This window comes from Polypterus senegalus, chromosome 13, assembly GCF_016835505.1.
Source record: "Polypterus senegalus isolate Bchr_013 chromosome 13, ASM1683550v1, whole genome shotgun sequence".
Taxonomy (NCBI): Eukaryota; Metazoa; Chordata; class Cladistia; order Polypteriformes; family Polypteridae; genus Polypterus; species Polypterus senegalus.
In genome coordinates, this window is record NC_053166.1 from 67,052,158 (window position 1) to 67,067,075 (window position 14,918).

A 14,918-nucleotide genomic window follows, 5' to 3' on the forward strand; every position below is an offset into this window, starting at 1 on the left:
GGCCTTGTGCTTCCTGGATATACTCCCGAAACCCTGAATATTAATTAAGAATATTATTATGCTAATTAACCCATTTTCAAACATTAGAGAATAAAAGTTATATATTCTCTTATCTACCTCAACAAACAAGGAATAAATATCACTGGACAAAGAAGATTTTGCTTCCTGAACACTTTTGGGTGTATCGCTTGTATATTTTCTAATGCTAATATTGGTGCTGTCAGTAGTGAAATGTTTCACTAGGACATTGCAATGATGGAAAACTGCATCAGGGCAAGTGGAATCCATTGATTCTGGCCACCTATTGTTAGACACTGAAATGAGAAGCATTAGATGCTGAGTATAAATGTAAATCGGCAGTAAATATTTCAGCTAAATTGAACTAATGCAATGTGTCAGCATCATCAAGTGATTAAACACAATAACTTTAATAAAAGCCCATTTCACATTTCCCCAAATTCTTATATTAAAGTCAATCTGAAATTATATTTGTGTTCAGCTTCAAGCTGTCTATCATAATTACCATACATTTTTTCAGGAAAGAAAACTTTTGAAGAAATCGGTTCAGTGTATTTAGCAGTTGTTGCAGTTTTTTCTTGGCTGACTGAATGTTAGTTCTCAAATGCTTTGTAATTTTTATACCCAGTCTGATTTATTACACTAAAATTTAAAATACCGCCTCCACCAATACCAGAGAAATACTTTCATATCCTTTCCACCCGTAAGCCACATTTTTTTCGTTTATTTCCTATAAGTTTATTAATCTTAGGCACATGGCTGCTATCAATTACACTTCAGGTTAATTTCATGGATCTCATTTGCACTTAGTTTGAAGCGTCTCACTTGTGTGTGCAAATGGCACATTCAATTTTAACATGATTTGTTATCATAAAAGTTATCTAACTTCATTTTTGTACCCTGCATGAGTTTTATAAATATAGATTGTTTACATTTATGCCATGTAGGGTGACCTGCCAAATTTGCTTACAACTAACTATAGGTGGAATCCTGTGGTAACGAAATTCATGGGGCCATAAAAATAACGGATATGTTGTTATAACGAATATGGGGAAAATACGTATACTATAGTGATTGGGGTCAACGGTGATTCGCTATCTCTTAACAGCAGCAGCAGCAGCAGCACAAGGACAGATCTTTGTGAGAACTGCTCTGCTACATCTGATAAGCAGTAAACCAAGGGCAAAATAATTTGTTGTTCTCTGCAGGATTAGGCTTACCTTGTGACATGCTTGTTACATGATGTTTAGAACATTCAACACCGAGAGTTGACCTGCTCTTCCTCACACTCTCCTGGTCTGCCACAGCGTTGATTCCAACCTGCTGGTATTCTTCTGATTTGAAGATGGGAGCTAACGTAGGACAATTATTGTATCGCCGATCCTATCTTGTGTGCTTGAATGCTGAAGTAACAGCTCCTATTTTGAATGAAGTGTTGAGACTGTACTTGCCTTCTTTATACAGTAATATAGTATCTGCATTTTCTTGGAAACCTAGACTCACCATCCTGTCTCTCATGCAACTCTCTGTCCCAAGCTTTACAATACCTGTTTAAAAAAACAATCTTCTGATATTGTAAAAAATATTTTATTTGAAAATGAGATGTTAGATGTAACTTTTGTTTTGTAGAAATACAGTTGTGCTTGAAAGTTTGTGAACCCTTTAGAATTTTCTATATTTCTGCATAAATATGACCTAAAACACGGGTGTCGAACTCCGGGCCTGGAGGGCCGCAGCGGCTACAGGTTTTCATTCTAACCCTTTTCCTTATCATTGACCAGTTTTTACTGCTAATTCACATTTTAATAGCCCTGTTAGAAGGATTCAGTCCTCTGAATTGATTTGTTTCCTCATTAAAATGCAGCCAAACAGAAATGAGACGTGAAACGAGGCAACAGATGACCAGCTAAACTGGGGCTTCAAACTCCAACCACTTTCTTAATGAGAAGCCAATTCTTGCTGTTAATTAAACTCGTTATTTAATTCCACGGCTTGTTGTTGCTCTCATTCTGTCACAGCTGACATTTCCAAAACTGTTGATTTTCTGTTTTTCATAAGAACATCGTCAAAGTGTTTTGGTGAGTTGAGAGATCAGCCTTACTGAGACCTTCACCTTTCTTTATTTTCAGATATTGTGTGATGTGGTGGCTTGTTTTGTGTCTCATTATTGTTTGGCTGCTAATTAAGGAAAAAGAAACAACTAAAAGAAACAACTAAAGGGCCTGAGTCAAGTTAATTAAAAGAAGTAATTAGCTGCAAAAACTGGTTAATAATTAAGAAGATGGTTAGAATATAAACCTGCAGCCACTGCGGCCCTCCAGGATTGGAGTTTGACACCCCGGATCTAAAACATCATCAGATTTTCATTCAAGTCCTAAAAATAGATAAAGAGAAACCAGTTAAACAAATGAGACAAAAATATTATACTTGGTCATTTATTTACTAAGGAAAATAATCAAATATTACATATTTGTGAGTGGCAAAAGTATGTGAACCTTTGCTTTCAGTATCTGGTGTGACCCCCCTTTGCAGCAATAACTGCAGCTAAATGTTTCCAGTAACTTTTGATCATTCCTGCACACCGGCTTGGAGGAATTGTAGCCCATTCCTCTGTACAGAACAGCTTCAATTCTGGGATGTTGGTGGGTTTCATCATATTAACTGCTCAATTCAGGTCCTTCCACAACATTATGATTGGATTAAGGTCAGTACTTTGACATGACCATTCCAAAACATTAACTTTATTCTTCTTTAACCATTCTTTGGTAGAATGACTTGGGTGCTGAGGGTCGTTGACTTGCTGCATAACCCACCTTCTCTTGAGATTCAGTTCATGGACAGATGTCCTGACATTTTCCTTTAGAATTCTCTGATATTATTCAGAATTCATTGTTCCATCAATGAAGGCAAGCCATCCTGGCCCAGATGCAGCAAAACAGGCCCAAACTATGATACTACTACCACCATGTTTCACAGATGGGATAAGGTTCTTATCCTGGAAAGCAGTATTTTCCTTTCTCCAAACAACGCTTTTCATTTAAACAAAAAAGTTCTATTTTGGTCTCATCCATCCACAAAACATTCTTCCAATAGCCTTCTGGTTTGTCCACGTGATCTTTAGCAAACTGCAGACGCGCAGTAATGTTTTTTTGGAGAGCAGTGGCTTTCTCCTAGCAACTCTGCCATGCACACCATTGTTGTTCAGTGTTCTCCTGATGGTGGACTCATGAACATGAACATTAGCCAATGTGAGAGAGGCCTTCAGTTGCTTAGAAGTTACCCTGAGGTCCTTTGTGACCTCTCAGACTATTACACGCCTGGCTCTTGGAGTGATCTTTGTTGGTCGACCACTCCTGGGCAGGGTAATAATAGTCTTGAATTTCTTCCATTTGTACACAATCTTTCTGACTGTGGATTGGTGGAGTCCAAACTCTTTAGAGATGGTTTTGTAACCTTTTACAGCCTGATGTGCATCAATAACTCTTTTTCTGAGGTCCTCAGAAATCTCCTTTGTTCATGCCATGATACACTTCCACAAACATGTGTTGTGAAGAGCAGACCCTGATAGATCCCTGTTCTTTAAATAACACAGGGTGCCCACTCACACTTGATTGTCATCCCATTGATTAAAAACACCTGACTCAAGTTTCACCTTCAAACTAACTACTAATCCTAGAGGTTCACATACTTTTTTTTTTTTATTAATTTTATTACAATCCATACAAAGCAATCAAGTTTTTACAAAAAGAAAAAAAGAACAGATCGATCCCCACCCCTGAGAGAGAGCAAGCCAAACGGCGTAAAATTTAAGACTTGTAAACATACCTAAATTAATAAATTCTCTGTGCTTTATAAACTTATTTTAAAATATTACTGATTAGATCCTGCCATGTTTTGAAAAAGTCTGTACAGATCCTCTAACTGAGTATTTGATTTTTCCAATTTCAAATAATATAACACATCAGTTTCCCACTGACTTAAAGAGGAGAGTTTGGGTTCTTCCAGTTTATCAGAATAAGTCTGCGTGCCAAAAGTGTAGTGAATGCAATCACAGTTTGTTTGTCTTTCTCCACTTTAAGCCCTCTGGAAGAACCCCAAACACAGCTGTTAATGGGTTAGGAGGGATTGTGAGTCCAAGGCTGTCTGAGAGGTAATTAAAATTTTTGTCCAGAATAATGTTAATTTGGTGCAGGCCCAGAACATGTGACCCAGTGAGGCTGGGACTTGGTTGCAGCGTTCGCAGGTTGGATCATGCCCTGGAAACATTTTGGAGAGTTTTAGAGACAGATGTGCTCGATAAATAATTTTGAGTTGTATAATTGTATGCTTTGTGCATATGGAGCTCGAGTGAATTCTCTGCATTGCTACTTTCCACTCCTTTTCTGATATATTAATTGAGAGATCTTTTCCCAGTGTCCTCTTGGATCTTTGAAAGGAAGGGATTGTAAAATGATTTTATATATTGTAGAGATGGAGTCTAATCCTTGAAATTGAGCAATATTTTTCCAGCATGGATGAGGGTGCAAGATGAGGAAAATCTGGAAGGTTCTGTTTAACAAAGTTCCTGATTTGAAGATAGTGAAAGAAATGTGTAGCTGGAATGTTAAATTTGGAATGTAATTGTTCATAGGATGCAAAGACGTTGTCTATATAAAGATCTCTAAGCAAGTTAATTCCAAATTTTTCCAGATATTAAAACTGCATATGTTTGTGAAGGTTGAAAGAGGTGGTTCTCTTGCAGGGTGCCACAGATAGAAGCTTCTCCGTCTTAAAATGCTTTCTACATTGGTTCCAGATTCTAAGTGAGTGGAGCACAATTGGGTTATTAGTGTATTGCCGATAACGTGTGTTTATTGGAGCACAGAGCAAGGAATACAAAGAAGTACTGCAGGATTTTACTTCTATTGCGGTCCAAGCCTGTGTATGTTCTTCTATTTGTGTCCAGGTTCTTATCGCCTGTATATTTGCTGCCCAGTAATAAAACTGGAAGTTAGGTAGAGCCATGCGCCTTCTGCCTTTTGTCTTTGTAGGGTCGCTCTTTTGATGCGTAGATGTTTTGAATTCCAAATAAATGAGGTTATTGTTGAATCTAATTGCTTAAAGAATGATTTATTAATGTATATTGGGATGTTTTGAAATAAAAAGGAGCTTAGGAAGAATATTCATCTTAACAGTGTTAATTCTTCCAGCTAGTGTGAGATGAAGGGTTGACCATCTATGCAAGTCTTGTTTAATTTTTTCCATGCAGACGAAATGTTGTTGATAAGAGCTTTATGTTTACTTGTGATGTTTACCCTAGGTATTTAAACTGTTCTGCAATGATAAAAGGTAGGGTGTCTAATCTAATATTATATGCTTGAGAATTCACTGGAAAGAGTACACTTTTATTCAGATTAATTCTGAGACCAGAGATCTTTTGAAATTCTGTGAGTGCTGCTAAGACTGCAGGCACAGAATTTTCTGGGTCCGATATATACAGTACCATATCATCTGCATATAATGAGATTTTCTGTTCCAGTCCTTCTCTGCTAATCCCCTTTATCTGATCAGTATTTCGACAATGTATTGCCAGTGGTTCAATGGCAATTGCAAACAGCAGCGGTGACAAGGGGCATCCTTGTCTAGTGCCACGTTCTAGTTTAAAGTAGTCTGAGCAAATGTTATTGATGCAAACTGAAGCTTCTGGGTTAGTATACAGTAATTTAATCCATGCACAAATGTTGGGCCAAACCCAAACTTCTCCAATAGTAAAAGGTATTTCCATTCAATCATGTCGAATGCTTTTCTGCATCCAATGATAATAATATTTCTGGGGTGTTTGATTTAGTTGGTGAGTATATTACATTAAACAGGTCGAAGATTTGAAGATAAGTGTCGGCCCCTAATAAATCCAGTTTGGTCTTGTGATATTACGAGGGAGCACTTTCTCCATCCTTCTAGCTATGATTTTAGAGAGTATTTTAACGTCGTTATTCAGAAGTGAAATTGGTCTGTATGATGCACATTGTAATAAGTCCTTATTTTGTTTTGGAAAGACAGTGATTAGTGCTTGGCGAAAGGTTTGTGGAAGAATTGGTTATCTCTGGCTTCTGTAAATGTTGCTAATAGGAGGGAGCTAGCTGAGCGGAGAATTTCTTGTAAAACTCTGCAGGGTAGCCATCAGGGCCTGCTGCTTTTCCACCTTGGAGTGACTTTATAGCATCTAGTAATTCTGATAATGCCAGAGGTTTATCAAGTTCCTCCACACTAAAAGCGTCAATTTGTGGTATCTGTAATGTATCCAGAAATGCATTAGATTGTATATTGTCTTCTTTAAACTCAGTAGTATATAGGGATTTATAGTAGTCTCTGAAAGTGTGCATTATATTTTTGTGTTCGATGATTTTATCTCCGTTAGTGTTAGTGATTACGAGATTGCGTTGCACTTCTTGCTTGTGAATTTGTTGAGCTAAAAGCTTATTAGCTTTCTCTCCATGTTCATAGTAATGATGTCTGGATTTGTAAATTAGTTGTTCAGTTTCTTTAGTTGTCAAGAGGTTTAATTCTGAATGTAGAGCCTGCCTCCTCTATGTAGAGTCTCGCTTGGTAGTCTGGCATGTTCTTCATCTATTTTAGTAATTTCGCTTTTTATCTCTGCTACTTTCTTGCTTCGGATTTATTTCTGTGGGAAAGATATGAGATAATCTGTCCTCTTAAGAAGGCCTTAAGAGTTTCCCAGAGTATTCCTGCAGAGATCTCAGGGGATGTATTTGTCTCTAGAAAGAATTTGATTTGTTTGGATATAAATTCAGTACAATTCTCGTCAGCTAATAGAAGGGTTGAGGCCATCTGCGGGTGAGTGTATGGGGCTTAGTAATTTCAGCTCCAAGATCATAGGTGCATGGTCCGAAATAACAATAGCATCGTATTTACAAGATTTAATCTTAGGCAAGAAGTTATTATCTATAAAGAAGTAATCAATCCTTGAGTAGCAATGATGTACTGGTGAGTAGAAAGAATATGTTCTTGAATTTGGGTTTAAAACCTCCAGGGATCTGATAAGTTGTGATCAGTTATAAACTTTGTAATTATCTTTGCGTGTTAGATGCTTCCCCTGTGGAGGAAGTCCTATCTAAAAGTGGATTTAAACACAATTAAAGTCCCCAGCCATTATAACTTTATGAGTGTTCAGATTGGGAATGGATGCAAATAAATTTTGTATAAATTCCTTATCATCAACATTAGGTGCATAAACATTTATCAAAATCATTTTACAGTTAGATAAGTCTCCCATGACCATTACATATCTCCCTTCAGGATCCAATACTACATCTGATGCTACAAATGGTACTGTTCTATGTATGAGAATTCCCACCCTCTAGTTTTCTTTGTAAAACTAGAATGGAACATTTGGCCAGTCCAGTCTTTTGCAGCGGAACTGATCCTTGCTTAGTAAGTGGGTTTCCTGTAAAAATACTATTTTAGCATTTAGACCTGTTAGGTGAGAAAGTACTTTCTTTCTCTTTAATTCGTGATTCAGGCCTTTAACATTCCAGCTTACGAAGTTAACTGTCCCATCATGGAGACACTGATTCTGAGTTTTTGATGTCATTTTATAGTCTTAACTGGAAGTGAGATAGTTTAGGTCTTAATTTCCTATTTCCCCAAGAGTTGTTGCCATGCAGCTTATTATTACGTTGATAGTTATAATTATAAAGATTGAGATGATAGATTAGGTATAGATCAAGCCTGCTCTCTTTCTCTCCCCCCTTAACCCCCACCCTCCTTTTTGCCTCCCCAGGTGAGGCTAAAACCCACTTCACGCAGTCCCAGTCCTCTGACATACCCAGAGACAGAGCACGTCCAAAGCACAACAAGCCCCATGCAGTGGCTTTAGGGTTAAAATAGAGATATCTGTTACCAATATAGTCTTTAAAAAGAAAAAAGAATTTTGCACTTAAAATATATATATAGTCTTCAGCAATTTTAGTGCATTAAGATGATACACCCAGATAATAAACCCGGTGATGGTGTTAAAGATGTGTCCAAAATAAGCATAACAAGTCTTAATGCAGTAATAGCAATAACAGTAAACCAAGGGTATGATATTGAACAGTCTCGTTTAGGGTAGAGATGAAATAATTAGAAAAGAAAAAGAAAAAAAAAAGAGGAAAAAGTAATTAAGCACAATAAAACATAAACAGATAGCGCCCTAGTAATACTAAGTAATAATAAGAATATATGAGAATATATGCTGATAAAAACCCGTATTTTAAAACAATAGATCAGACAGTAGATTATTAATCCTTTATCATTTATCATTTACCGCCATGACTCACTATTATGTATCAGAATAGTCCCGGGATCAGCTTTCTTAATTCATTTTCTGCTTCTTCCTTGCTAGTGAAGACATAGAATTGACCCTGCCATTCCACTTTCCGTTTTGCCGGATACAGGAGGCTGTATTTGACACTGGCTTGCCGTAGCAGCTGTTTAATATTATAGAAGGCTGCGTTTAGTAGCTGTTGCTGGAGAGAAGTCAGGAAGATACGAATGTGGTTATTTTCATAAATAATATCTTCCTTGTTTCTGAGGAGTGCCATCACCTCTAGCTTAAATGATAATCGTTCAAAACGAACTATAAAAGATCTTGGTCGCGGTCTGACGGTGTTTGATCGCGTATGCGTAAGCGCTGCTATCTCAGATTCTGCTTTAAAGTCGCCCCGATTATTTTAGAAAAAGTTCAGCTGCGAATTTCACAGGGTTTGAACTTTCTCGATTCTCCGGCAGACCTTCAATTCTGACATTATACCTTCTACTCCCATCTTCTAAAGCAGCCAGTCTGTCTCCAAGTTTTTCTCCGAGTTTTTTGCATTCGGAACTGACATTTACTGCTCTTTCCTCGGCACTGGCAGCTAAATGTTCGCCATTTCAATCCGATTCGTGAATGTCTCCTTGAGATCCTCCAATTGATCAATAAGCGTGCTCAGTTTAACCGAGTTTTTCTGAATGCGCTCTTCAATTTTACCCAGCACCTGTCGAAGCTCAAGTTGCACCTCTTGACGCAGCCTTTCATTTGCCTGTTGGAATTCCTGTCGCAGCCATTCATTGGCCTGTTTCATCTCCTGTTTCAATTCCTGTTTCAGTCTCTCAAGTGCCTTTGCCGTTGCTTTCTCATTAGCCTTCGCTTTTCTTTATATCTTGCGTGAACTCAGCGAGCAACACCTTCAGTTCAGATAGTTCAATTGTGCTTTCTTGTACCATAGATGAAGCAGCAGACTTTGCTGTAGCCGGTGTCCCCACTGCTCCAGGCTCGTGTAATTGCGTAATTGAAGCCGCGGACTTCACGGCCCTCAGGTTACGGGTTTCAGGTAATCTTCTCCAATCTGTGAGCTATCCAGATCTGCACTCACGATCGCACCTTCGCTCCCCTTTTCACTCTCAGCCGGCGACGATGTAGCGGACCGTGGTCCCGAGGAGTCTGTGCTTTCGCCCATCTGATCCAGGTCTGTCTCTGAAAGGCCGTATCTTGAACTGGCGCTTGCTGATCGCAGCTTGGATGTAGCTTTAGTTTTCGATTCTTTCGAATCCCCACTTCTTGTTGGCCATGTTTATATGTGTTTACATATACTGTAGCAGTCCCTCTTGGGTTGAATAAATACAGGATATCTCAGAATAATAAGCAAATAATATGAAAAATAACACCACTGCTAGCGGAGCTCCACTTCAGACGTCCATCTGTCGCATCGGACGAGACCAAACATATTTTTGACACTCACAAATATGTAATATTCGAATCATTTTCCTCAATAAATAAATGACCAAGTATAATATTTTTGTCCCATTTGTTTAACTGGTTTCTCTTTATCTACTTTTAGGACTTGAGTGAAAATCTGATGATGTTTTAGGCCATATTTATGCAGAAATATAGAAAATTCTAAAGGGTTCACAAACTTTCAAGCACAATTGTACATGTATAAATACAGAATGAAAATGAGTTGTTAGATGAAACTGATGCTGTTTCTCACTTTTTTGTTCATTAAAAAGAAAAATTTGAGAAGTACTATGAAACTCGAACAGTACAGTATCAGCACATGACAAAACTACCCATTCGGACACTTGATGGAGCACTGACTCAGAATTCAACACAATGTTAGTGTGACATTTGCCCTTAACAAGTTAACAACTGTGTCCCCATGTTCTTGATGAATTCATTTTAAAATGACAGTCTCGATCCACTGTACTAATTCCCTTCATAGTTTTAAACTGTTCAATTATGTCTCCTCTTAATCTTCTTCTGCTTAAACTGAAAAGGCTAAGCACTTTTAATCTTTCCTCACAATCTATCCCCAATAGCCCTGGAATGAGACTAGGTGCTCTACTCTCGGATTTTTCAGTGCTGATGTGTCCCTTTTGTAGCCTGGAGACCCAAAAGTGTACTCCAGATGAGGCCTCACCATTGCATTACAAAGCTTGAGCATAACCTCCTTGGACTTGTAATCTTTGGAAGTGCACTTTCAATTTTCAGACCTCCCATTATGTATTCAAATGTAACATTATTACTTACAACATGTAATACTTTATATTTACTTAAATTAAAGTTCATCTGACAAAAATCTGGCCAAGCCTTTATGTTGTCCAAGTCCCTCTGTAATGATTCAACAGATTTTAGATTATCTGCCAATCCACTTAGCTTGTCATTATCTGCAAAGTTATCCAGCTTGTTACTTATATTCCTATCCAAATTATTTATTATACTTAAAATAGCAGTAGCTCCAACATTGACTCCTGAGGAACATGACCCCTAATCTCAGCCAATTCTGATAAGGTTTCTTGCACCATACCCCTCTGCTTTCTGTGTCTGTTGCAATTCTGTACTCATCTACAAAGCACTCTCTTCCCACTTCTTTTATTTTGATGCCCAACCTGTCATGTGGCACTTTATCAAATGCTTTCTGAAAGTAAAGATAAATATTATCATATACTCCACTTTGAGCATATCCTTTTGTTGCTTTCTCATAGAATTCCAGCATAGAATTTCAGCATGACCTCCCTCTTCTGAACCTGAAGAAAAACTCCTGTTCTTGCAAAGTGTTACTCAATCTTACCTTTAATAATTTCTTCCATTAATTTACCTGTGATGCATGGTAGGCTTTCTGGCCTATAGCTGCTTGAATCTGCCTGGTTACCGTTTTTATACAATGGAATAATATTTGCCATCCTCCAATCCTTCAGAATTTCCCCAGTGAGCAGTGAGTTCCTAAAAATATGCATCAAGGTTTTATATATGTACTCACTAACTCCCTTAAGAACTTGTGGATAAATATTATTTTGTCCTGGTGATTTGTTTGAGTTCAGCCTATTTAATCTAAGCAGTAATTTACCCTCTACAATTTCTTATTTTTGTATGAAAATTTCTGATGTGATGTTGAAAAGTAATTGTAAAAAAAATTATTGTTCCTCATAGGGTGCCAGGTACCGGGGATCTGTGGTAGCTTTTCCAGATTTTGACCCAAATGCTGATGCAGAAGCGCTGTACAAGGCTATGAAAGGAATTGGTAAGTAATGAAAAAACTGTTTTCTAGATTGGTGAGGCAGCAGCAGTAACAACTGTGCAATTATTCTGCTATCAACCTATTTTTAAATCTGTAAAAATGTCACAGGTAACATTTTTTGTGACATAGGACAGTCATTTCTCCATACAAACTGAAGCTACCTTTGTATTAACTGTTGTGGAACGAGCCCCGGACACAGACAGGTAGACATGTTTAAATGCACCACCACACGTTTATTTACAGTCGCTGCTATTTGCAATTGTGCACAAAAACCCCAAAGTGCCCAAAAGTCTTGGCCAACACACAATGCCTCACTTTCTGTTCAGGCCGCCTCCTTGCCTCCTCCAGAGACCTCGTCCTCTTCCACCCAACTCTAGTCATTGAATGAAGGGAGGCGGCCCCTTTTATACACACCCAAATGTGCTCCAGGTGCTTCTCGTCAATCTTCCACCGGCACTCCCCAGTGTGGCAGAAGTGCCGGCTGCATCCCTGGAAGCACTCCAGGTGTCCTTGCTCCTCTTCCCTCCAGCACTTACAGGTGTGGCGGAAGTGCTGAGGACCAGGGCTCCAAAGGCATAGGAGCGCCCCCTGACGGTGACCACGGACCCCCAAAGGGTTGCGCTTCAAAGCGCACCACCCGTGGCCCCCAAAAATACCAGGGCAGTTTCCCCCATATGGTCTGGGGAAGGCATGAGCCCTGCTCTGGTCCTCCTGGGAGTCCTGGCCGAGTCGCCCCCTCCAGCCATCTCCGACACTGTATTTGATTATTAGTATCAAGTTTCCTGGTGACATAAGAGGACCTTTAAAAGGAGATATTCCAGCTATTGAAAACTGTTTAGAAATGCCTTTGTTCTGCAGAGAGAGGAAGAGAGAAGGCATCGACCACAGTGCCAACCCTTGCTTTGGTGGATAATTACTATCACCAGAGCCCTTAATCTGTCTCCCATGTGCACATGTGTGACACTGTAGACCCAGACCTCAGTTTCCCCCCTAGTTTCATATTTAGTTATGTGTCTTGTAATCAGGCCCATCTTGATCAGTGCATGTGCTCAACAGATACATTTTTATGGCTAGAAGATCTTAATATTAGCAGAACCTGAAGCATGCCTGTGTGCCCCTTCAGGATGAGGCAACAGTTTATCCTAAAATTCTATAAATGTAACAAAAGTGTTCCAACACTTTATACTCAAAAATGACATATACAGTAGGAGTGATAAGGTCAAGAACTTAGCAACTTACATTTCCTGCATATTCTCATTTCTGGTAAGTAGTTGAAGGTATAACACCTGGTGAGTAATGTCTAAAATGCCTGTTATGATCACTGCTTTACCAAATGTATATACAATCATAAGGTCAGGGAAAAATAAAGTTGGTTATAATAATATTGCTGGAAGTGAGAAAAAAATGTTTGCAAAGCTTTTTACAGTAGAGGTTATAAAAGTTAAGGATTTTTCCACGTCTCTTACACATTTATCTCCTTTTTTAACGCCTGTTTCAAACATAATGGGAACAGTCCAACTTTTTAATTTTAATTTCAATTTGTTTTTAGGTTGGTTGCTTACCAGTGTGATCAAAGGCAATAAAAAAGACTAGGACATCTGATGTTAGAAACTGAAATTTTTCCAAAAAGTGCATGCAGGGTAAACCTTGATTATGGTTGAGGACATCTCAAAAATGTGAATTTAATCATAATGTTACACAATTTCTCTTTGTTCATATGTTGTATATGATGTTTATGAAATGAGAAGCCTAAATTTGCTTTCTATCCTCGTTTTAGACTAAAGGCACAATTAGTACACGTGCTTCCAATCTTTCATGTGCTTCCTGCAGTCTTTACTGAAGTAAAAAGTGGATTTTATAGCACATACTTGAAACATGTTCAGTGTCTTGTTTGATTCACTTAGGTATAATGAACCTTACAGATGATAGTTTAATGAACATATTTCTATAAATTCTGTAAAGAAAATTTAAAAAAAAAAATTGAAAGCATTCACCTCTTTTCTATTAGGCAGTGACAAAGAGACAATACTAGACCTCATCACTTCCAGAAGCAACGCTCAGAGACAAGAGATATGCACAGCCTACAAGTCCCTCTATGGAAAGGTAATGTGATCTATAAGAAGAAGATCTCCACAATCACAGATGGATTAGAGTGTTTAGAAAGGAGTGAACAGAGGAGAGGTCAGTGTGTCAAACACAAAACACAAAGTTAGAGTAGTGATCAGCAAAACCGAGTTCAAAACCAGAAACACTAGCTTGGGTTTCTGTAACACTAACTCCATAAAAAGACTTTGAAAGATTTTCATTTTGAGTCCAATACTTGGTTGCCAGAAACTGAGTGCTGCCATCTTTTTGCTCAGATAATATCTTTTGTTTTATAGTGTTTTTTTCTTTTTTGTGGATTTTGTGATTTTCCCCCATATTCTTGTTTTTTATTTGTTCATGTTTTTGCATTAGGTTTTAATTAGCTAATTAGCAGCTCATGTTGTTCAAATCCACTTTTCTGCTTACCTCTCAATTTTAGTAAATATTATTGGAGTTTTGACATTTTCATTGAGTTTTTATTTTTTTAATATTTTGTTCTGTTTCTTGGTTTTGATTTTCACATTGACAATTAGGGCTAATTAATTCTGTTTTGAAGTTTTGGTATTATGTTTAGGTTTTTTGTCACTTTGGACTTTTTTCTTGCAAGCTTTATTATTACCGTATATACTAGTGTATAAGTCCGGTCCTGAAACCCGAAAAATCGATCATAAAATCAGAGCCCGTCTTATACACAATATGACACTTAAATTTTTTTATTTTTTACATTTTCATGCTTCCTCCAATCTCACATCAGTTTCTTAGATACATCAAATTTTGTTGCAGCAGCACAGTTACCAATTTCTTTCACCATTGCAATGACTTTTAATTTAAAACCAGCTTTATATTTTCTTCTGATCGAATGCTCCATCGTAGATAAGGGATGCTGTTATGATTAAGATGTATGAGGGTGTGAGATACAAAAAACACGAAACCATGCACACGTCGCTTCGGAATAGTTCAGGTATTAATGTGTGGTCACGTATTCACAATACATAGAAGAAAAGGGCAGTGTGCTCTGTGGTTAATCTCTCAGGTGGGCGTTAACATATCATAATCTCTTGGACCAATAACGTGAGTTTTCAGCATTCGACTTATACGACCCACGTTATAAAATACCGGAAACTATATGGTAAAATCAAGCCCCAACTTATCCACGGGAGAACTTAAACGCAAGTATATATGGTATTTTTTGGACTTCATGAGTTAATAAAATAAATAATTAAGTTTTGCTTCTTATGGATGACAGATTTAGTGTTTCCCCTCTTCCATTTTGGACTTTAT

At 37.9% G+C, this 14,918-nt stretch overlaps 1 protein-coding gene across 5 annotated transcripts in view; it reads left to right on the top strand.

The window, feature by feature from the left end:
• Positions 1-14,918, top strand: part of anxa6 (annexin A6) — an 88,902-nt gene that overhangs the window by 12,196 nt on the left and 61,788 nt on the right. For all 5 annotated transcript variants that reach the window (XM_039774154.1, XM_039774153.1, XM_039774155.1 and 2 more), the window contains exons 3-4: positions 11,465-11,555; positions 13,561-13,655. In XM_039774154.1, the coding sequence (XP_039630088.1) occupies positions 11,465-11,555; positions 13,561-13,655 (186 nt within the window). The remainder of the gene's footprint in view (positions 1-11,464; positions 11,556-13,560; positions 13,656-14,918) is intronic.